Source organism: Sus scrofa, chromosome 12, assembly GCF_054392235.1.
Source record: "Sus scrofa isolate SSC_HxYL_T2T_F1_AM1 chromosome 12, Sscrofa_HxYL_maternal_Yorkshire_Landrace_v2.0, whole genome shotgun sequence".
In the NCBI taxonomy this organism is placed as follows: Eukaryota; Metazoa; Chordata; class Mammalia; order Artiodactyla; family Suidae; genus Sus; species Sus scrofa.
In genome coordinates, this window is record NC_139394.1 from 39,358,821 (window position 1) to 39,380,901 (window position 22,081).

Here is a 22,081-nt window from a genome sequence, read left to right on the forward strand (position 1 = left end):
TAATTCTTAACAATGTAGTTTGAACTAATTAATATATGTGAACTAATATACGAAAACCTTGCTGCTGTATTGCTGTTTTTATCCCCCTTTATGTTATTGTCACATATTACATCTTTATACATTTTGTGCCCATTACCATAGGTTTATATTATTCTTTTAGGAGTTCCTGTTGGGGCTCAGCAGTAACCCGGATAGTATCCATGAGGACTCGGGTTTGATCCCTGGCCTTGCTCAGTGGGTTAAGGATCTGGCATTCCCATGGGCTGTGGTATAGGTCCAAGGTAAGGTTCTGGTCTGGCATGGCTGTGGCTGTGGTGTAGGCTAGCAGCTGTAGCTCCAATTTGATCCCTAGCCTGGGAACTTTCATATGCTGCAGGTGTGGCCATAAAAAGACAAAAAAAATATTGTTTTATATAATTGTCTTTTAAATCATATAAGAAAATAAGGGGTTACAGACTGAAAATACATTAATGAAAATACATTAATGACTTTTTAGGTTTACCTATGTAGTTACATTTATTGCTGTACATTCTTTGTGTGGATTTGTGTATTATCTAATGTCTTATTTCAGCCGAAGGGCTCTTTTTAGCATTTCTTGTATGATAGGTCTATTAGTGATTAACTTTGCTGTTGTTTATCTAGGAGTGTCTTAATTTCTGCTGCATAATTTTTTTTTACATTTATTTATTTATTTATTTTTGCTTTTTGGGGCTGAACCTGCAGCATATGGAAGTTCCCAGGCTAGGGGTCAAATCAGAGTTACAGCTTGCTGTAGCTGCCAGCCTATGCCACAGCCCCAGCAACTTAGGATCCAAGCCATGTCTGTGACCTACACCATAGCTCACAGTAACACTAGATTCTTAACTCACTGAATGGGGCCAGGGATGGAACCTACATCCTCATGGATACTATTGGGGTTCATAACCCACTGAGCCACAATGGGATCTCCTGCTGCTTCATATTTGAAGAATGCTTTTGTTAGATATACAGTTCTGGCTTCACCTTGACAGTTTTTTTTTCTTTTAGCAATTTGAATATATCATTCTACCACCTCTGGCCTTTGAGGACCACTCAATAAATTTATCTATGATCTGTTTCTTCTTACCTCTCCATTGCTGTGTTGGTAAATGTTTAATGACTGGCTTTCCAGGTAAAAAAAATGCGCATATATATATACATAAGTTTATTATAAAGTTGCTTAGGGTGTATAGCACACAATTTACAAGTAATGAAATGTACTTTTTTTTTTTTTTTGTCTTCTTGCCATTTCTAGGGCTGCTGCCGTGGCACACGGAGGTTCCCAGGCTAGGGGGCAAATAGGAGCTGTAGCCGCCAGCCTACACCAGAGCCACAGCAATGTGGGATCTGAGCCACGTCTGCAACCTACACCAAGCTCACGGCAACGCTGGGTCCTTAACCCACTGAGCAAGGCCAGGGATTGAACCCGCAACCTCATGGTTCCTAGTCGGATTCATTAACCACTGCTCCACGACAGGAACTCCCAAAATGTACTTCTGTATTGTGAATTCTGTATAGCCTGTTGAGTCTTATAGAAAACTTCCATTTATTTGATTTTTTTAATTGAGGTTAAATTCACATAATAAAATTCACCCTTTTGAAGTAAACAATTCAGTGCAGTTAGTGCTTTTACAATGTTGTACGACCCCATTACCTGTATCTAGTTCCAAAATGTTTTTGTCACTCTGAGAGGAAACTTGTACCCATTAAGGAGTTGCTCCTTCTTCCCTACCTACAAAGCCCTTAGAAACTACCAATTTGTTTTTTTTCTCTGTGGTTTTTTTTTTTTTTTTGTCTTTTTTTTGTCTTTTTTTTGTCTTTGTTGTTGTTGTTGTTGTTGTTGTTGTTGTTGTTGCTATTTCTTGGGCCGCTCCCGCGGCATATGGAGGTTCCCAGGCTAGGGGTCCAATCGGAGCTGTAGCCACCGGCCTACGCCAGAGCCACAGCAACGCGGGATCCGAGCCGCGTCTGCAACCTACACCACAGCTCACGGCAACGCTGGATCGTTAACCCACTGAGCAAGGGCAGGGACCGAACCCGCAACCTCATGGTTCCTAGTCGGATTCGTTAACCACTGCGCCACGACGGGAACTCCTCTCTGTGGTTTTATCTACTCTGGTTATTGCATATAAATGGAATCATATGATATGTAACCTTTTTGGTCTATTTTTTTCACTTACAGTGTGATCAGTGTTCATTCACTTTTTAGCATTTGTCCTTCAGACCTTTGTATGGCTAACATTCTATTGATGGACATTCAGACTGATTCTTTTTTTTTTTTTTTTTTTTTGTCCACGGTGTGCAGAAACTTGATATGGAATCTCCATTCCTAGACCAGGGATTGAACCCAGGCTGCAGAGGTGAAAGCACTGAATCCTAACAACTACCAGGGAACTCCCTGATTCCATCTTTTTTTTTTTTTTTTTTTGTCTTTTTTTTTTTAGGGCCGCACCCATGGCACATGGAGGTTCCCAGGCTATGGGTTGAAACGGAGCTACAGCTGCCGACCTACACCACAGCCATAGCAACGCCAGATCCAAGCCTACTCTGTGACCTACACCACAGCTCACGGCAGCACTAGATCCTTAACCCACTGAGTGAGGCCAGGGATCGAACTTGCAACCTCTGGGTTCCTAGTCAGATTCGTTTCCACTGCTTCAAAACAGAAATGCCACGATTTCATCTTTTGACTGTTGTGATTTGTGCTGCTCTGATTATGTGTGTGCACATATTTGTTTTAGTACCAGTTTTTAATGCTGGGGAATATACCTAGGAGTAAAATTGCTGGATCATAAGGTAATTCTATGTTTAACTTTTTACATTACAGTATCTTGATCCATCCTCACTTTTTTCATTTTTATACACATTTTATACAGTTGCTAAACCATCTTACATTCCTACCACCAATATATGAAGTTTTCATTGATTTGAATTTTGATAAACCTATATATCCATATCTGACCTGTGCCATTAGTTTGCAAAATAAAGCTACTAGTTAAGCACTTAATAGCTGTCAGCAAAGTTGCTCCCTTCACTGATGAATATGTACTTTTTTTTTTTTTTTTTTTTTTTTTTGCTGCTCCTAGGTCAGCAAAGTTGCTCGCATCACTGCTGAACAAGTACTTTTTTTTTTTTTTTTTTTTTGCTTTGCTTTTTGGGGCCATACCTGCAGCATATGGAGGTTCTCAGGCAAGGGGTTGAATTGGAGCTGCAGCTGCTGGCCTATGCCATAGCAACATCAGATCCGAGCTCCATCTGTGATTTATACCACAAATCATAGCAACACCAGATCCTTAACCCACTGAGTGAGACCAGGAATCGAACCCACATCCTCATGGATACTTAGTTGGGTTCTTTACCATTGAGCCACAGTGAGAATTCCACAAGTATTGGTTTTTTTTGTTTCATTTTGTTTTGCTTTTTAGGGCCATACATACAGCATATGGAACTTCCCAGGATAAAGGTCAAATTGGAGCTGCAGCTGCTGGACCTGTACCACAGCCACAGCAGCATGGGATCTGAGCCAAATCTGCAGCCTGCACCACAGCTCATGGTAACACCGGATCCTTAACCCACTGAGAAAGGCCAGGGATCAAACCTGCATCCTCATGGATACTAGTTGGGTTTGTTTCCACTGAGCCACAATGGGAACTCCCACAAGTACTGTTTTAATATTAATGCTGGTTGATATTTTTGCTTATGTTAACAAGTATGGTGAAAATGAAACAACAGAACTGTGTTTCCTTGCTGATTTGATTGTTTTTGTTGTGGAATGTAATGAATGTTTCACTATTTCTGGTTATAAATTATTCTCTGTGTTTTTCTGAAAATGTAGACTATAAGGTTGACTATTACAGAATTTTGTTGTATTTTGTTTACTTCAAGACTTCACCCTAAGAGATGAAAGAGACTTCCTGTGACTGATTGTGACAGGAAGTATGTTCTTAAATGCTTCTCAAAAATTTTATGTTCTTACTTTTTTTCTTCATGGGGTCTTTATTGACCCTTATTCTATGAAAATTGAGAATATGGTTATTTTGCTGATTACAGTATTTTGATACATCCTCACTTTTTTCATTTTTCTACACAAGAACAACTTATCTGTGATCTTTAATATGGGAAAGATCTCACATCTCTTATAAATTACTCTTAGTCAGCAAATAGTAAGAATACAAGGAATGTCAAATGGTGCTATCCCATGGTCCATATACCCCAAATTTCTTCTTTAATAATTGCACAAAGGAGAGAGTTTCTGGGAAGAAGGTAATTATACTACACAAAATATTTCTGGAACATAAAGAGTTTAACCCTCTCTTGGGTTCCAAATTTTTATTAAAAAAAATCACATTTGGGAATTCCCATTGTGAATCACTTTACTGCATACCTATAACTTATATAATATTGTACATTAATTATATTTAAATTTAAAAAATAAGAGTTATTGAAGGGATTGTCTTTTTTTTTTTATTTTTTTTTTGCTATTTCTTTGGGCCATTCCCGTGGCATATGGAGGTTCCCAGGCTAGGGGTCTAATCGGAGCTGTAGCCGCCAGCCTACACCAGAGCCACAGCAACTCGGGATCTGAGCCGCGTCTGCAACCTACACCACAGCTCACGGCAACGCTGGATCGTTAACCCACTGAGCAAGGGCAGGGACTGAACCCGCAACCTCATGGTTCCTAGTCGGATTCGTTAACCACTGTGCCACCACGGGAACTCCTGAAGGGATTATATGAAATGTTACGTATAGGGTACCCAGTTAAATACCTAGCAGAAGCAAGCACTCATTAAAATGATAGTATGGGATATAGGAAAAACTTTATAGAACAGTAGGTTTTTGGAAGTTCTCTTCGTGGCACAGCAGAAACGAACTCAACTAATATCCATGATGATGCGGGTTCTATCCCTGGCCTTGCTCAGTGGGTTAGGCGTTGCCATGAGCTGTGGTGTAGGTCTCAGAGGTGGCTTGGATCTGGTATTGCTGTGGCTGTGGTGTAGGACGGCAGCTGTAGCTCCAATTCAACCCCTAGCCTGGGAACCTCCATATGCCACAGGTGTGGCCCTAAAGACAAAAAAAAAAGTGCTTTTCATTAGCGCACCTCTGTAAAGCCCGTGCATAGTGGTAGATGACAAGAAAATTGTAACTACTCCTTTTTCTTTTTGTGAATTACTTTTTTAGGGTGATAAATTACCAAACCGGAATACATTTTAACTTTTGGTGATTAGTGTAGAAAGCATTGAACGTATTTATAACTCTCCAATATAAAGCCTTTGGAGAGCTGGAATGAGAACCCTGAATTTTAGGGTTGAGGTTTTTTTTTTGTAATGGATTCTGCTTTTTTGGTTGCCATTTATTATTTTATTTTAAATACCAAACTTAATATCATTATCTCTTTTGGATTTAGGTTCGATTGGTAATAGTGGATGGTATTGCGTTTCCTTTTCGTCATGAGCTAGATGACCTATCCCTTCGTACTCGATTGCTAAATGGCCTAGCCCAGCAGATGATCAGCCTTGCAAATAATCACAGATTAGCTGTAAGTATTATTAGTTAATGGAGTTTTATTATAAAGTGAAGATTATATAAAATGTTAATTCTAGAAATAGCAAAAATAGAATTTGCCTGACTTAAGACAAATAATATAGATACACAGTTCTGAATGTAGTTTTGGTTTCTATCAAAAAATTAAACTCAGTTATAATTGTTGTATCTCAGTTTTCCTGAAAAATAAAAAGCATAATCAAGATGTCATATTATAAAAATGGACTTTGATAAAGAAATGTCACCTTTGGTAATTGCAGTATTTTCTTTTAATACGCTTGATGTGTTTTAGGTAAGATCTTCCAAAATCCTCACTTTTATTTTACTCTTGAGTCTTTGATTATTACATAGTGCGTAATTACAGACTCAGATGGATAGAAAAATTACACAGTATAAACAACTTGTTCAGAGGTCAGGCTATCATCTAGATTTGTAATGTGAGGAGAGAGGTAAGCTCAAAAGTAAAAGAGATAAAAAAAGCTGATGTAAAAACTTTTTGCTGCCTGTTTCCATTGCTTCTACTCTGTAATTACATTTCACCGCTGACATATGTACACTTGGGGAGGAATGTGGGAGAAGGTCAAACTGCTTACATTGGTTTTCTTGTCTTTACCCTGATCAGAGTCCTTAGTATCACCAGTAAATAAAGAACCCCTCAAGGAGTTCTCATGGTGGCACAGCAGTAACGAACCTGGCTAGTATCCATGAGTATGCAGGTTGGATCCTTGGCCTAGCTCAGTGGCTTAAGGATCTGTCGTTGCCATGGGCTGTGGTGTAGGTCTCAGACTCTGATCACTAGTTGATGTGGTGTAGGCTGGTGGCTACAGCTCTGATCCCACCCCTAGCCTAGGAACTTCCATATGCCGTGGGTGATACCCTAAAAAGCACAAAAAAAGGAAAAAGAATTCCTCAATAAAATAATTTTAAAACATACATTTTTTTTCAGTTTTTAGTTTTTTGTTTTTTGCCATATCTTGAAAAGCATAGTGTCCTGTCTCTGAAGTACTTGTCATTATTTTGTAATTTAGCGTGCTGTTAATAACAGTGAAGAGCTCCCAGTAGGGGGCACTCAAGACTAATGGGTTGCATGGTCCTTAAGTTTTTGTTTTTTAACAGGAGCAGCTTCATCTTTTCTGATTAAAAAAGTATTCTAAACAGCAACAGGGAATATTATGCAGTGTTTAAGAAGAGTAATGTAAATGTACATGTACTAACATGGAACAAGAGGTATACAGATGTATGATTAAGTGAAAAAATTAAAGTTACATAATAGATTTATTGTGATCCCACTTTTTTTTTTTTTTTTCTTTTTTTGTCTTTTTAGGGCCGTACCTGTGGCTTATGGAGGTTCCCAGGCTAGGGGTCCAGTTGGAGCTGTAGCTGCTGGCCTACCAACAGCAACTTGGGATCCGAGCCACATCTGTGACCTACACCACAGCTCACAGCAACACTGTATCCTTAACCCACTGAGTGAGGTCAGGGATCATACCTGTGTCCTCATGGATACTAGTCGGGTTCGTTAACCACTGAGCCATGACGGGAACTCCACTGTGATCCCACTTTTGAGGAAAATAAAAATTATATATGTGTATTTATATTTTTATATATGAAGAAAAACATATGAAAGGACCAAAACATTTATAGTGACTCCTGGAGATATGACTTTATGGGTTGAGGACATACTTCCTCTCCTTATTTTATAAATTCTTCTTTGCTTGATTTTTTTTTGTGTGTGTGTGTCTTTTTGCCTTTTCTAGGGCCACTCCTGCAGCATATGGAGGTTCCCAGGCTAGGGATCTAATCGGAGCTGTAGCCGCTGGCCTATGCCAGAGCCACAGCAATGCAGGATCTGAGCCACGTCTGCGACCTACACCACAGCTCACGGCAATGACGGATCCTTAACCCACTGAGAGAGGCCAGGGATCAAACCCGAAACCTCACGGTTCCTAGCCAGATTCGTTAACCACTGAGCCACGACAGGAACTCCTTTGCTTGATTTTTAATTTCCCAGTTAGCATCTTTAGAAGCAAATATGACCTTTGCTAATAAGTACATTTTACAATTTTAAGTTATATGAGCTTGCTGTAATAAAAGTTCTAAGCAGGCAAAAATATGGAAAGTAAGCAGTTATATTATCTATTATCCAGAGATGATGATTGTTGAGTTTGGAGTATATATTTTTCCATACTTATGCTATACATACATAAACATATTTTTAAGTTATAACATGTTTATGCTGTTGCACAAAGCATTTTTTGTTTTGCACTTAATATATTGTGAACATCTTCTGATACATACTGCTTTTTAAGTATGCTTTACCTTAACAGCTGCAGAGTATTCTATTGTATGATTGTAGCATTGTTTTTTATTAAAATTTTTTTTTTTTTTACTTTTTTATTTGGCCATACCCATGGCATGTGCAAGTTCACAGGCCAGGGATCAAACCCAAGCCACAGCAGTGACAATGTCAAGTCCTTAACCACTAGGCCACCAGGGAACTCCTATAGCCTGTTAACCACTGCCATTGATTGGCTTTAAAGTTGGCTTTGCTTTTTCACTGTGTGAAACAGTGGCATCAACAACTTTATATGTGCTTCTTTGTCCATATGTCCAGTTATTTCTGAAAGTGTTAAGCCAAAGGGATATCTCTTTTTTTATTTTTATTTTTAAAATTTCTTTTTTTTTTTTTTTTGTCTTTTCAGGGCCACACCCACAGCATATGGAGGTTCACAGCCTATGGGTCCAATCGGGGCTGTAGCCACCGGCCTATGCCATAGCCACAGCAACTCTGAATCCGAGTCTACACCATAAGCAAGGACAGGTTGAACGTGCCACCTCATATATTATCAAGTTATCTTTTTTTTTTTTTTGCCTTTTCTTGGGCTGCTCCCTCGGCGTATGGAGGTCCCCAGGTTAGGGGTCTAATTGAAGCTGTAGCTGCTGGCCTACGCTAGAGCCACAGCAACGTGGGATCCGAGCTTCGTCTGTGACCTACACCACAGCTCACAGCAATACCGGATCCTTAACCTACTGAGCAAGGCCAGGGATTGAACCCATAACCTCATGGTTCCTAGTCAGATTCATTAACCACTGAGTCATGACAGGAACTCCTCACATTATCTTTAGAAATATTATTCCAAAGTGTGTTCTCTACCCCAATGAATGGGAATCTTTTTTTTTAATTTCAGTGGGGAAAAGATAAAATTTTATTTATTTTGTTAATTTGAATAGTATAAAGAACACCCATATAACCTTTCCCAAGATTTAATGTATCATTCTCATCCCCCTCCCCACACTCTTTCTGCATACTCGAGTGTGCACACACATACATAGTTTATGTATTTTCCTCAACTGTTTGAAGAGAGTTGTACACATCATATCCTTTAATCTGATATTTCAGTGTATATTTCCTAAGAACAAGAATGTTCTCATATGTATCCACAGTATAGTTATCAGATTTAGGACATTTTATTTGATACAACACTTTGGTATATATTCCAGTTCTGTCAATTATCCCAATAATGTCCTTTACAGCAAATATTTTCCCAGTACATTTTGCCAACTGGAATCACATGTTGCTTTTAGTTGTAATATCTCTTTAGTTGCCTTTCTTTGCTTTCTTGCCATTGCTGTATTTTGAAGAATACACTTCAGTAATTTTAGAGAACATCCCTTAATTTGAGGTGTCTGTGGTCTGTGATGTTTCCTTTTTTTTAATCTTTTTAGGGCCACACCTGTGATATATGGAGGTTCCCAGGCTAGGGCTCCAATTGAAGCTGTGGCCGAAGGCCTATACCTCAGCCACGGCAACACAGGATCTGAGCTGCATCTGCAACTTACACCACAGCTCACAGCAGTGCCAAATCCTTAACCCACTGAGCAAGGCCAGAGATCAAACCTGCGTCCTCATGGATACTAGTCAGGTTCATTAACCACTGAGCCACGATGGGAACTCCTGTTTCCTCTTGATTAGATTCCAATTATACCCTTTTTTTTTGGCTGTAATAGAAGATAGACTTTTTTTTTGAGGTACAGTTGATTTATAATTGTATAGTTTCATGTGTATAATGTGAGTGAGAATTCTTATTTCCCCACATCTTTACAAACTCTGAATCTTTTAAACTTTTTAATTTAAAAGGAGAGAGTCCTTTTAGTGATGCATTTATTTGATTATTAGCAGAAAATATTTTAATAGTTTTATTAGGTATAATTAACATAATCATGAAATTCATCCTTTTAAAGTGTACGGATTTACTGCTTTTTAGTATATTCACAGAGTTTTGCAATCATCATTACTATCCAATTTTAGGACATTTTCATCATCCCAAAAAGAAATCCTTTACCCATTAACCATCATTCCCCATTACACCCTCCCTTCAGCCCCTAAAAACCACTAGTCTGCTTTCTGTTTCTATAGATTTATCACTTTTGGATATTTTATATAAATGGAATTATACAATATGTGGTCTTTTGGAGTTCCCTTCGTGGCACAGTGGTTAACGAATCTGACTAGGAATCATGAGGTTGTGGGTTCAGTCCCTGCCCTTGCTCAGTGGGTTAACGATCTGGCGTTGCCGTGAGCTGTGGTGTAGGTTGCAGACACGGCTCGGATCCCGCGTTGCTGTGGCTCTGGCGTAGGCCGGTGGCTACAGCTCCGATTAGACCCCTAGCCTGGGAACCTCCATATGCCGCAGGATCGGCCCAAGAAATAGCAAAAAAAAAGACAAAAAAAAATAAAAAAAATAAAAACAAAACAAAACAATATGTGGTCTTTTATGTCTAGTTTCTTTCACTTAGCATACTGTTTTCAAGATTCATCCATGTTGTAGCATAGATAGATCCATTTCTTTCTTTCTTTTTTTTTTTTGTCTTTTAAGGCTGCACCCGTGGCATATGGAGGTTCCCAGGCTAGGGGTCCAATCAGAGCTGTAGCCGCCGGCCTGCACCACAGCCACTGCAACATTAGATCCGAGCTGCCTCTGCGACCTACATCACATCTCACAGCAATGCCGGATCCCTAACCCACTGAGCGAGGCCAGGGATCGAACCTCCATCCTCATGGATGCTAGTCGGGTTTGCTAACTGCTGAGCCATGATGGGAACTCCATAGATCCGTTTCTTTTTATGACTAAATAATTTTGCATGTTATTGATATACCACATTTTGTTTATCTATTCATCCACTGAAGGACATTTGGGTAGCAGAAGTATTTTTAAAGCCATGAAGTTCATAATTTCAAAGTGATTATTACTTCATTATTTTAAGACTCATTCTTAAATCATTATAAAAAATTAAGACTCATTCTTTTATTCCTTTATATCATGGTAAAACCAAGATTTTTGCACAAGTAGTGTTAATATTTTATAAATATTTGCTAACGATAAAAATTATCATTTTGGGATATTGAACAGCTGGTAAGCCAGTTTGTTCATTTATGATTTCCTGTAGATGTGTAATGGATAAACTAAATATTCTGTAATCCAATGCTGTCTGATAGAACTTTCTACAAAGATGAAAATTCTCAGTCTGATAGGGTAGTTGCATGGCTGTTGACCGCTTGAAATGTAGCCAATGCTGTGCTGCAGAGGAACTGAATTTCTAGTTTTTTGGAGTTTTTTTGGCCATGCCCACCGCATAGGAAGTTCCTGGGCCAAGGATTGAAGCTTTGCCACAGCAGTGACCTGAGCCATCCCAGTGACAACACTAAATTCTCAACTGCTGAGCCATCAGGGATCTCCCTGAATTTTTAGTTTTAATTAATTTTTTTTTAATTCTACATATGGCTAATGGCTGCAGAATTGGATAGTCACCTTTAACCAAAAAGTGTTGGTGTAAGTAAATATTCTAGTTTCTTGAGATTATTAAGCACTTGGCAGTATGTGTAGTAAAGAGTATTATTCAACATGCTGCGGATCCAAGGTACACATATTTCAATTAATAACCAATTTAAATTTCTGCTTAGCTTGTTCTAAGATGGCTGGAGTAAGGTAACCCATGGGAAAACCACTATGGCACTTAAGGGGAGAGGAACTAGAAGAAAGTTGTGTCATCCAGTTTGTGTCAAATTGAGATCTAGATGGATCACAGATTTCATAGTTTCTACTCTGTAGACAAACAAAAATTTTAGACTTTGACCACTGTGGTAGGAACAGCCAAACAGCCTTTTCTTTTTTGGTTTTCTTAAGAAATTGATGACTTTTTCCCTTTTATTTATTTATTTATTTTTGCTTTTTTGGGGGTCACACTGGTGACATGTAGAGGTTCCTAGGCCAGGGGTCAAATAGGAGCTGTAGTCGCTGGCCTATGCCACAGCAATGCAAGATCTGAGCAGGCATCAGCGACCTATACCATAGCTCCAGCAACTCCGGAACCTTAACCCACTGAGCAAGGCCAGGGATCAAACCTGCAACCTCATGGTTCCTAGTCGCATTCCTTAACCACCGCGCCACGACGGGAACTCCTAAAATTACTGTCTTTCTAAATAATGGAATCTTTGTAGGCCACTATTTAATTCAAAAAATTAGCAATATTTTTAGTCTTGAGGGCCATCTGTGAGTAAGGCAACTTATATCTTTGTTACCAGCAGACTAGGATAGTCATAATTTGAGGTCATTGAGCTGTTAATGGGTTTTATTTTTTCCTAGTTCTTTTACTTATACTGTGCTCTCTTTATGATTTTAGGTCTCTTATAATTCTTTGCCTCAATTTCTTTTTTTTTCTTATAAAATCATAAATGGTAATACTGTATTTGTCTCTTTCCTAAAAATGTAAACATTTGTTTATTTATTAAGGATTTTATATTCCTTTGAATAAATATATTCTAGAGAGGCAATAATGGTAAAGACACAGACTGCCATGTTTCTGATGGTTGCATTTATGAAGTTTTGTTTTGTTTTGTTTTTTGCTCTTTTTAGGGCTGCACTTGCAGAATATGGAAGTTCCTAGACCAGGGATCAAATCTGAGCTGCATCTGCAACCTACACCACAGCTTAAAGCAACACTGGACCCTTAACCCACTGAGTGAGGCCAGGGATTTAATCTGCATCCTTGTGGATACTAGTCGGGTTCATAACCTGTCCAGCCACAGTGGGAACTTACCATTTATGAAGTTTTTACATGTGGCCTCTTTATAGACTTTTATCTATTATCTACTATATATAATTAAAAAATTTTTAAATGATTTTATTTTTTCCATTTTAGTTGATATATATTATATATATAAAATACATAGAAAAATTATGTATATTTTTTGGCTATGCCTGTGGTATGTGGAACTTCCCAGGCCAAGGATCCATCCCATGCCGTAGCAGCAACCTGAACAGCTGCAATGGCAACACTGGATCCACAAGGGAATGCCTACCGTATTTTTATTCTTCCATTTTCACAATGAGTTCTTTTTTCTTGCCTGTTAAAAAAATGTTAACAGGAGTTCCTTTTGTGGCTCAGCCATTAACAAACCCAACTAGGATCCGTGAGGATGTTCAATCCCTGGCCTCGCTCAATGGGTTAAGGATCCAGCATTGCCATGAGCTATAGTGTAGGTTGTAGATGCGGCTCAGATCCTACATTGCTGTGGCTGTGGTGTAGGCCGGCAGCTGTAGCTCTGATTTGATCCCTAGCCTGGGAACCTCCATGTGCTGAGGGTGCAGCCCTAAAAAGCAAAACAAACAAATAAAAAAAGTTATACATTTGATAGATATCATGTTTCCAGATAATTTTAGTCTTTTCTTTTTTTTCTGTTTTTGGCCGCACCCACATATGCATATGGAAGTTCCAGGGCTAGGGATTGAATCCGAGCTGAATCTGTGACCTATGCCACAGCAGTGCCAACACTGCATCCTTAACCCACTGCACTGGGCTAGGGAATCCCACTGGTGCCTTCACAGAGACAAGCTGGATCATTAACTCACTGTGCCACAGCAGGAACTCCTAATTTTACTCATTTTTATGGGTAAATCAAAAAAAAGTATCAGAAAAGTTTTCATTACCCAAGTTTGTCTTTCTTTAAATTAGATTATATTCAAAATACTAAAATCACAAAGCTGCTTGATAATTTTGGGGGGAATACTCATCTCATTTTTCCACATTTTGTTTTTGTAGGTAATTTTAACCAATCAGATGACAACAAAGATTGATAAAAATGAGGCCTTGCTGGTTCCTGCATTGGGTAGGCAATTTATCAGAGAAACATTTTCAGTTAAATACATTTTTTTCTACTTCTTTTATTTGATGTTTGCTGAGTACTGTGAGCTCCATGAAAGCAGAGACTGTATCTGTCTTATTCACTGATAAATCTTGGTGTAGAGTATTGTGCTCTTAGATACTGACTCAAACTTAGTTATTTAACATTGATTGAGCAGCTACTCTCCAGCATCTCTTGTGTTAGCATATAAATATTCATAAGATGACTCTTGCCCTCAGAAAGCACAGTCTGAGGAGGAAGGGTGAATCTTTTTTTTTTTGTCTTTTCTATGGCCGCACTCACGGCATATGGAGGTTCCCAGGCTAGGGGTCTAATCGGAGCTGTAGACGCCGGCCTACGCCAGAGCCACAGCAACGCAGGATCCGAGCCGAATCTGCGACGAACACCATAGCTCATGGCAGTGCCGGATCTTTAACCCACTGAGCAAGGTCAGGGATCAAACCCGCCACCTCATGGTTCCATAGTCAGATTCGTTAACCACTGCGCCACGATGCGAACTCCAATAAATCCTTTTAAAAACGAATCATGGAGTTCCCACTGTGGCTCAACAGGTTAAGAACCCAACTAATATTCATGAGAACATGGGTTTGATCCCTGGCCTCACTTAGTGGGTTAAGGATCTGGCCCAGATCTGGTGTTGCCGTCTGTGGTGTAGGCTAGCAGCGGCAGTTCTGATTCAACCCCAGCCTGGGAATTTCCGTATGCCGCAGATGTGGCCCTAAAAATAAGCAAATAAATACCACACTATATGACTGTTCCTAACCTTACTTATGGTTTTGTTAAAAAGTGCTCGAGGAGTTTCCTTGTGGCTCAGCAGGTTAAGGATCCAGCATTGTCACTGTTGAGGCTCAGGTCCCTGCTGTGGCATGGGTTTGATCCCTGGTCCAGGAACTTACACGCACTGTGGGTGTGGCAGAAAAGAAACAAAAAACAAAAACACAATGTTTCAAGATTGATTTCTACTGAAATCTTTAAGAATATTCTGTCAGAGTTTTTGCTTTTCTTCTGGTAGTCAGATATACGTTAAAAAGTCTGATGATAAGGAGGGTTAACAAATAGGTTGGCTTACACTATAAAGTTTCTAAAAGCAAATAGAGGCTAATGATTATGATCCACAGGTAAGTAAAGTAAAAATCTATTAATCTTAGGATGTTACCCATGTACTAGGTTTTTTGAAATTGAATATACTTTCCTTACGTTAAATTAAGTAGAGTAAAACTATCTGGTCAGAGGCATTCTGAGAGACTTTCAACCTAGTCAATTATCATGTTCTTTTTCCCTCAGGGGAAAGTTGGGGACATGCTGCTACAATACGGCTTATCTTTCATTGGGACCAAAGGCAAAGGTCAGTATAGAAACAAGTTATTAACTCGGAATATTGGGTTAATATGCTGCACACATCTCAGTTTCTTAGAGCTAGGCCAGTGGATGAGTTCTACAGTGCCCCAGGAACTAAAGCTTTTGTTGCCTTCATCCCCTAAAGCAAACATAGAAACATGTTGTTATACTGCACATTTATCTACATAGGAAATTCTTTGGAATATTTAAATGATGGGGTGCACCTGAAATGAGTAGGCGGCCAAAGAATGCTACTTTCTAAAAGCTCTTTGAAATCAAGTACCATTTATTAGCCATGCAGAGGGAGGTGGGTACTCTGTGTTCCTGGAAGGGATTGAAAGAAGGGTAAAATCAGGACAAAAGGAGAACTTTGAGGTTACCTTTAGGACTAATTTATGTGGAAAATAGAATGGTTTTTCTTAGTTTCTTAATATATTTCTTGTATAAAATTGTGTCTATTTTTTTTTCTTTTATGTTTTCCTACCTTTTATTATCCAGTTACTTACTTGCCTTTCACAAGTATTGTTCTTGAAAATAAAACTATGACAGTAAGAAACCTTTGTATTTGGTTGTTTTTTTTTTTTTCCTTTGTATTTGTTTTTAAAGCTGCTGAGCAAGTGAACAAACTAGCTTTTATTTTCTTTAAAATAGGCAATTGAAAGCTGTAGAGTCTTTTATTCTGCACTTCTAGAAAAGTCAGGTTTATGCTGGCCTCTTTTGAAATTAATTGGTATATCCTAGAGAACTTGGTTTGGAAATGCTCCAGTAAAGTAGGGAAATTGAGACAGCCTGTGGGCAAAAGATGGAAAAAAGAATTGCTTAAATACCTATTGGGTCTGGTCAGAAATATTGTCTATTTCTTTATCCCATTTGTTCATTCTTGTACAAACTGAAAAATATCATTCCTGACCAAGTTAGATTTTATTGACCCTGATCTTATAGCAGAACCAATTACAATTATATACCTCTTTTGTAACTAGTTCACGTAGTTTGTGTCTCTCTTAAAGATGGCATTTCCAAAGACCTCAGGTAATTATTTCCCCAATAATACATAGTGCTTTACAATTGACTCCCATCCCCCCAATTCTATAAATAAGTCATTGTATACTGGATTCACAAAGCAGTTCTTTTCCCAGCAACAAAACCTATTGTAAAGACTTGGCAACAATTCTCCAGATGAGTCTTTTGAACAAATTCTTATATTTTTGGAGATTTAGGTTTCTGTAAAGTGCTTCCCATTATATAAATGTTCTTAGAAATTACCCTTTGAGCTAGTATATAATAGTAGTCTTCCACTATTATTCTAGAATTAAATACTAATAGAATACAACTAAGAAGTAAGAAAAAAATAATAGCACAGGAAGATGTTTCTTTCGGCGTTCCCGTCGTGGCTCAGTGGTTAATGAATCCAACTAGGAATCTTGAGGTTTCGGGTTCGATCCCTGGCCTTGCTCAGTGGGTTAAGGATCCGTCATTGCCGTGAGCTGTGGTGTAGGTCGCAGACTCGGTTTGGATCCTGCGTTGCTGTGGCTGTGGCGTAGGCCAGCAGCTACAGCTCCGATTAGACCCCTAGCCTGGGAACCTTCATATGCCACAGGAAGCGGCCCTAGAAAAGGCAAAAAGACCAAAAAAAAAAAAAAAAAAAAAAAGAGAAAGATGTTTCTTTCATCTTTTTATGTACTCATCAGAAGGAGAAGTTTGCCTTCTTTGTTAAATCCTAGAAGTTAGCATTGGTTAGGTAGCCGTGCGATCAGAAAATCATACCTTTTTTTTTTAAGAGTTAGCTATTTTGTGACTTCAGCTTCTTACTAATCCTTCCCAAGAAATTAGAGAGTGGTATAGAGCACTGACATTGAATAGACAGATCTAGAGAAAATCTACTGTTCTGTTCTTTTCTTTTCTGCCTTTTCTAGGCTGCACCCAAGGCATATGGAGGTTCCCAGTCTAGGGGTCTAATCAGAGCTGTAGCCGCCGGCCTATGCCAGAGCCACAACAACGTCATATCTGAGCTGAGTCTGCAGCCTACACCACAGCTCACGGCAACACTGGATCCTTAACCCACTGAGCGAGGCCAAGGATGGAACCTGCATACTCGTGTTGTTTCCCCTGAGCCACAACGGGAACTCTAGAAAATCTACTGTTCTATAAACTTTTTCCTATATCTCATACTATCATTTTAGTTCGTGCTTACTTTGCTAGTGTTTTATTGGGCACCTTATATATAATGTTTCATATAATCCCTTCAATGACTCTTTTAAACTTTAAATATAGTTATGTATAATATTATGTTATAGGCGTGTAGTATAGTGATTCACAATTTTTAAAGGTTATGCATTGATAATAATTATAAAATATCAGCTGTGTTCACTGTTGTATGGTATATCCTTATAGCTTATTTTATACATAATATTTTGTACCTTTAATCCCCTGCTCCAATATTGCCCCCCCTTCCCCACTGGTAACCACTAATTTGTTCTCTATATCTGAGTCCTTTGATAACTCTTTGAAGAATCTATACTTATTATCATTAACAATGAGAAGACCGAGACCCAGAAAGATTAACTTAAGTAGCAAATGATAGCTATCTTTTTTTTTTTAGAGAAAAATAGAAAATATCTTTTTATTTTTATTTAGGTATGGTTGATTTACAGTGTCATGCCAATTCTGCTATACAGCAAAGTGACCCAGGCATACATATATATGTATATATATGCATTTGTTTTCTCATATCATCCCCCATTATATTCTGTTATAGCTACCATTTTTTGAATATTTATTAACTGGTCTTTATTGTGCTAAGTGCTATGTATGTGTGTGTGTGTATATATATTCATTTTACTTTACAAATAACTATGAAATAGGTAGTAATATGCACATTTTATAAGTTGACTTTATCGTAGAATCCATTCATTTTCTCCTACAATTGCTGTTTCTAGAATGTAATTACGTTATTGCATTGACTGCCCACAAATCTAAAGGTATAGCTCTTATCTTCCTTTTCAGGTAAAAATCTTCTCCAAGCTGCTTTTTTTTTTTCTTTTTTGCTTTTTAGGGCCACAACTGAGGCATATGGAGGTTCCCTGGCTAGGGGTCGAATTGGAGCTACAGCTGCTGTCCTATACCACAGCCACAACAATGCAGGATCTGAGCTGCATCTGTGACCTACACCGCAGCTCACAGCAACACCAGATTCTTAACCCACTGGGCAAGGCCAGGGATTGAATCGGCAACCTCATGGTTCCTAGTCGGACTCGTTTTTGCTGCACCATGATGGGAACTGCCAAATTGTTTTTTTTTTCCTAGGCTATGGATACATGATAAGTAATGTGCATACTTTATTAGAATAAGTTGACCTCACATAATAGAATCAACATAGTTTTGTTCCTCATTGTTCGAAATAGATATCTTTAAGTTATTGAAGTTGCATGAAATCTTGTATGCGTTTTAAAATTTAGTTTATCTTGAAAGGATGGAAATAGAAATTCATGCTGGGTGAAAATAATTATAAAAATGAACACTTCTAGTTTGAACAGAAAACTAAGAACCTTGACTAGCCAAATTTATATTGAGAATTAAATTTAAGTGTCCCATCTCATGCCCAGTCCCCATTCTTCACCAGAAGCAACTGATTTTTACCCTTTGACTAATAATGGAATAACATTCCAGCAGTTTTTAAAAGAAATACTTTTCCCTCTGTCCTGTATGTTGTGTGAGTTTTCCTGTAATTTGCATATTCATTAAAATGAGGCCAAGATTGTTCAGAATTATACCACTCTTTGCCAAGAAGATCTGGTGGTAGAGTGGAGTAATATATCAACACCCCCACACAGTGTTTCGTATGTGTCTCAGCTTTAGAGCACAAATTGTGCTTCTGTCTTGTTTCTTCCTGACCTAAACTATGTAGTTCAGCCATATGTTAGGCTTCATCTCAGCTGGGGCCATGAGCCAAGTGATTCTTTGGTTTAGTTTGTTGTTTAAAAAGATCTCTTGAGATGTAGACATGAAATAAAAAATTTTATCTTTATCTAGCAATTAGAGGAAGATTTTCAACCTGAATACTTAATGCCCATTTGACTTTAGGGTTTTTTTTTTTTTTTGTCTTTTCTAGGGCCTCACCTGCCAGGCTAGGGGTCTAATCAGAGCTATAGCTGCCAGCCTACGCCAGAGCCACAGCAACTCGGGATCCGAGCCGTGTCTGTGACCTACACCACAGCTCATGGCAATGCCGGATCCCCAACCCACTGAGCGAGGCCAGGGATTGAACCCGCAACCTCATGGTTCCTAGTTGGATTTGTTAACTACTGAGCCATGACAGGGACTCTTGACTTTAGGATTCTTAATAAACACGTTAAATGCTGCTGCTTCTTCTTCTTTTTTTTTTTTTTTAGGGCTGAACCTGAGGCATGTGGAAGTTCCCAGGCTAGGGGTCAAATTGGAGCTGCAGCTTCCAGCCTATGCTACAGCAACACAGGTTCCAAGCTGTGTCATTGACCTACACCACAGCTCATGGCAACGTGGAATCCCTAACCCACTGAGCGAGGCCAGGAATTGAACCCACGTCCTCATGGATACTAGTAGGGTTCGTTAGTGGTGAGCCATGATGGGAACTCCCTGTAAATGCTTCTTAAAAACTTATTTACTTTTTAATAATTTTCTCAGAGAAATTGGTTGTACTGAGTACTTTTTTGAGCCTATCGTGATACAAGTTGATTTAAATACTAATTTTTTATAAGGTTACCTAATTTTGTTTTATTGAACCAAAAAGTATATTTTTTTCTTAAATAAGGTGGGAGAAATACACCATGCCTCTATTTTTTATTTTATTTTGCATTAAAAAGATAGACTATCAACCCTAAAGCATTGTAAAAATTTATTTATTTATTTATTTGCTTTTTTTAGGGCCGCACCCAAGGACATATGGAGGTCCCAAGTTAGGGGTCCAATTGGAGCTGCAGCCACTGGCCTATGCCACAGCCACAGCAACGTTGGATCTGAGCCATGTCTGTGACCTACACCACAGCTCACAGCAACGCCGGATCTTTAACCCACTGAGCAAGGCAAGGGATCGAACCTGCATCCTCATGGATGCTAGTCGGGCTCGTCAACCACTGAGCAACTCGGGAACTCACAGTGTGGGGAAATATTTTGCATCCAATTAGGGATCACAATATGTAGAATTAAAAGAACTAAGGTTTTGAGTCCTGATTCTACCCAAACTGTTTCAGCTTCCTGCCTTTTGGAATTTATCAGTTCCTTTGTTTGTTAGGCAGAGTATTCAGATTTTGAACTGCACAGGGTTCAGTGCCTTTAACCCCCACATTGTTCAAGGATCTGCTGTATTTGTTGCTGTTGTAGTATTTGAGTGTAGTTAATAAGTGCTTAAAATTTTGTTTCTCAACTACTTTCACCTTTCAAGGTTTTTGGTTGTTTGTTTTTTGGCCATGGTGTATAGCAGCTTTATGTGGGAATCTTCGTTCCTAGACCAGGCATTGAACATGGGCCACAGTGGTGAAAGCATCAAATCCTAACCATTAGGCCACTAGGGAGCTCCCCAGCTTTCCATTTCATATTATTTACTTTGTGGAGTATGTAATAAAATCCTACCTAAGCAGGCCTTGTCCTTTTATGACAGTGATTTTTCTGAACATAGTTATTTTGAAAGGATGTGTCTACCTAGATTATTTATGTTAGTGTATGTGTTCCTCAGTTATATATCAAGAAATTTTCTTAGTGCTTCTATTATAACACACAAAAAATACACAATTACTAAGGAAAATTTGAAAAATATAGATAACTGAATTAAAAACAACCTTCATCTTGTAACCTTTACAACTTAACTTTTTTATTATGGTCTTCTAGTAATTTTTGTATATACTATATACATACAAACTTACTCATATGGGGTCATGCGATATAACTTACGCTTCATATGTTATTAGTATTTTCTTATTAAATATTTCCCTCTATTAAGTGTAAATAGTATCTTGTCATGTATGAAATTATTTGAATCAGTCATTGGACTTTTAGGTTTTAAAATTTCATCTATGCAAACAATTCTGTTGTCATATGTAATAGTTAATTACATGTATACAAATAGATATTGTTTAAAGGGAGTTTTTGTTGTTGTTTTGCTTTTTAGGGCCGCATCCACAGCATGTGGAGGTTCCCAGGCTAGGGGTCGAATTGGAGCTACAGCTGCCAGCCTGTGCCACAGCCACAGCCAACGCCAGATCTGAGCCACGTCTGTGACCTACACCATAACTCATGGCAATGCTGGATCCTTAACCCAGGCCAGGGATTGAACCCACAACCTCATGGTTCCTAGTCGAGTTTGCTTCCGCTGCGCCACGACAGGAACTAAAGGGAGTATTTTTTTTTTTAAAGGGAGTATTTCTTATATTTCTTTGCTTTCTGTGTTCTCAGAGAACAAAATTATAGAATTAGTAGACTATAAATTTAAATTATGAAATCAGTCATCTGAACTAATTAAGGTAATGTAATTGTGTATATTTATTCTTTTTCTCTAAGCAGGTTGGCAACATTGTACAAATCACCAAGCCAGAAGGAATCTACAGTACTATTTCAAATCACAGTCAGTATCATTTGATTAGAGTGGGATTTTGGTGTTAGTGGGCAATGATTATCTGAAGATAACATTTACAGATTGGTTCTGTTAACTTCAGTAGGCAGCAAGCATATTTGAGGACAGCTTATGATGCTTAGAACATTATCCCCCAGATAGTAGTGTATATACAGAATACTTTAGTAACAATTGAACTGAAATTTATTCTCAAAGATGGAGGAAATACTTATTTGTAGGGTACTGTGTTCCATGCCATGTGTAATGTCAAGTTGGTAAAGATTTTTAAGGTGAAAGTTGTTAAAGATTTCCAGAAAAGAAAAAATACCAACATTACTCATTTTGATCTATATAAATTATAGATCTATCATAACCACCAAATACATTGCACTTTTTTTTTC

General features: G+C 38.4%; 1 protein-coding gene across 8 annotated transcripts in view; it reads left to right on the forward strand.

Moving 5' to 3' along the window:
• Positions 1–22,081, forward strand: part of RAD51C (RAD51 paralog C) — a 43,059-nt gene that overhangs the window by 17,440 nt on the left and 3,538 nt on the right. For 2 of the 8 annotated variants that reach the window (XM_084985017.1, XM_084985016.1), the window contains 4 exons: positions 5,423–5,554; positions 13,660–13,726; positions 15,047–15,107; positions 21,632–21,692. In XM_084985017.1, coding sequence (XP_084841143.1) covers positions 5,423–5,554; positions 13,660–13,726; positions 15,047–15,107; positions 21,632–21,692 — 321 coding nt within the window. Of the gene's footprint in view, positions 1–5,422; positions 5,555–13,659; positions 13,727–15,046; positions 15,441–15,598; positions 15,854–19,208; positions 21,693–22,081 lie in introns of those variants that run through there. The other 6 variants (XR_014821261.1, XM_003131660.7, XR_014821262.1 and 3 more) reach the window with 6 other exon arrangements.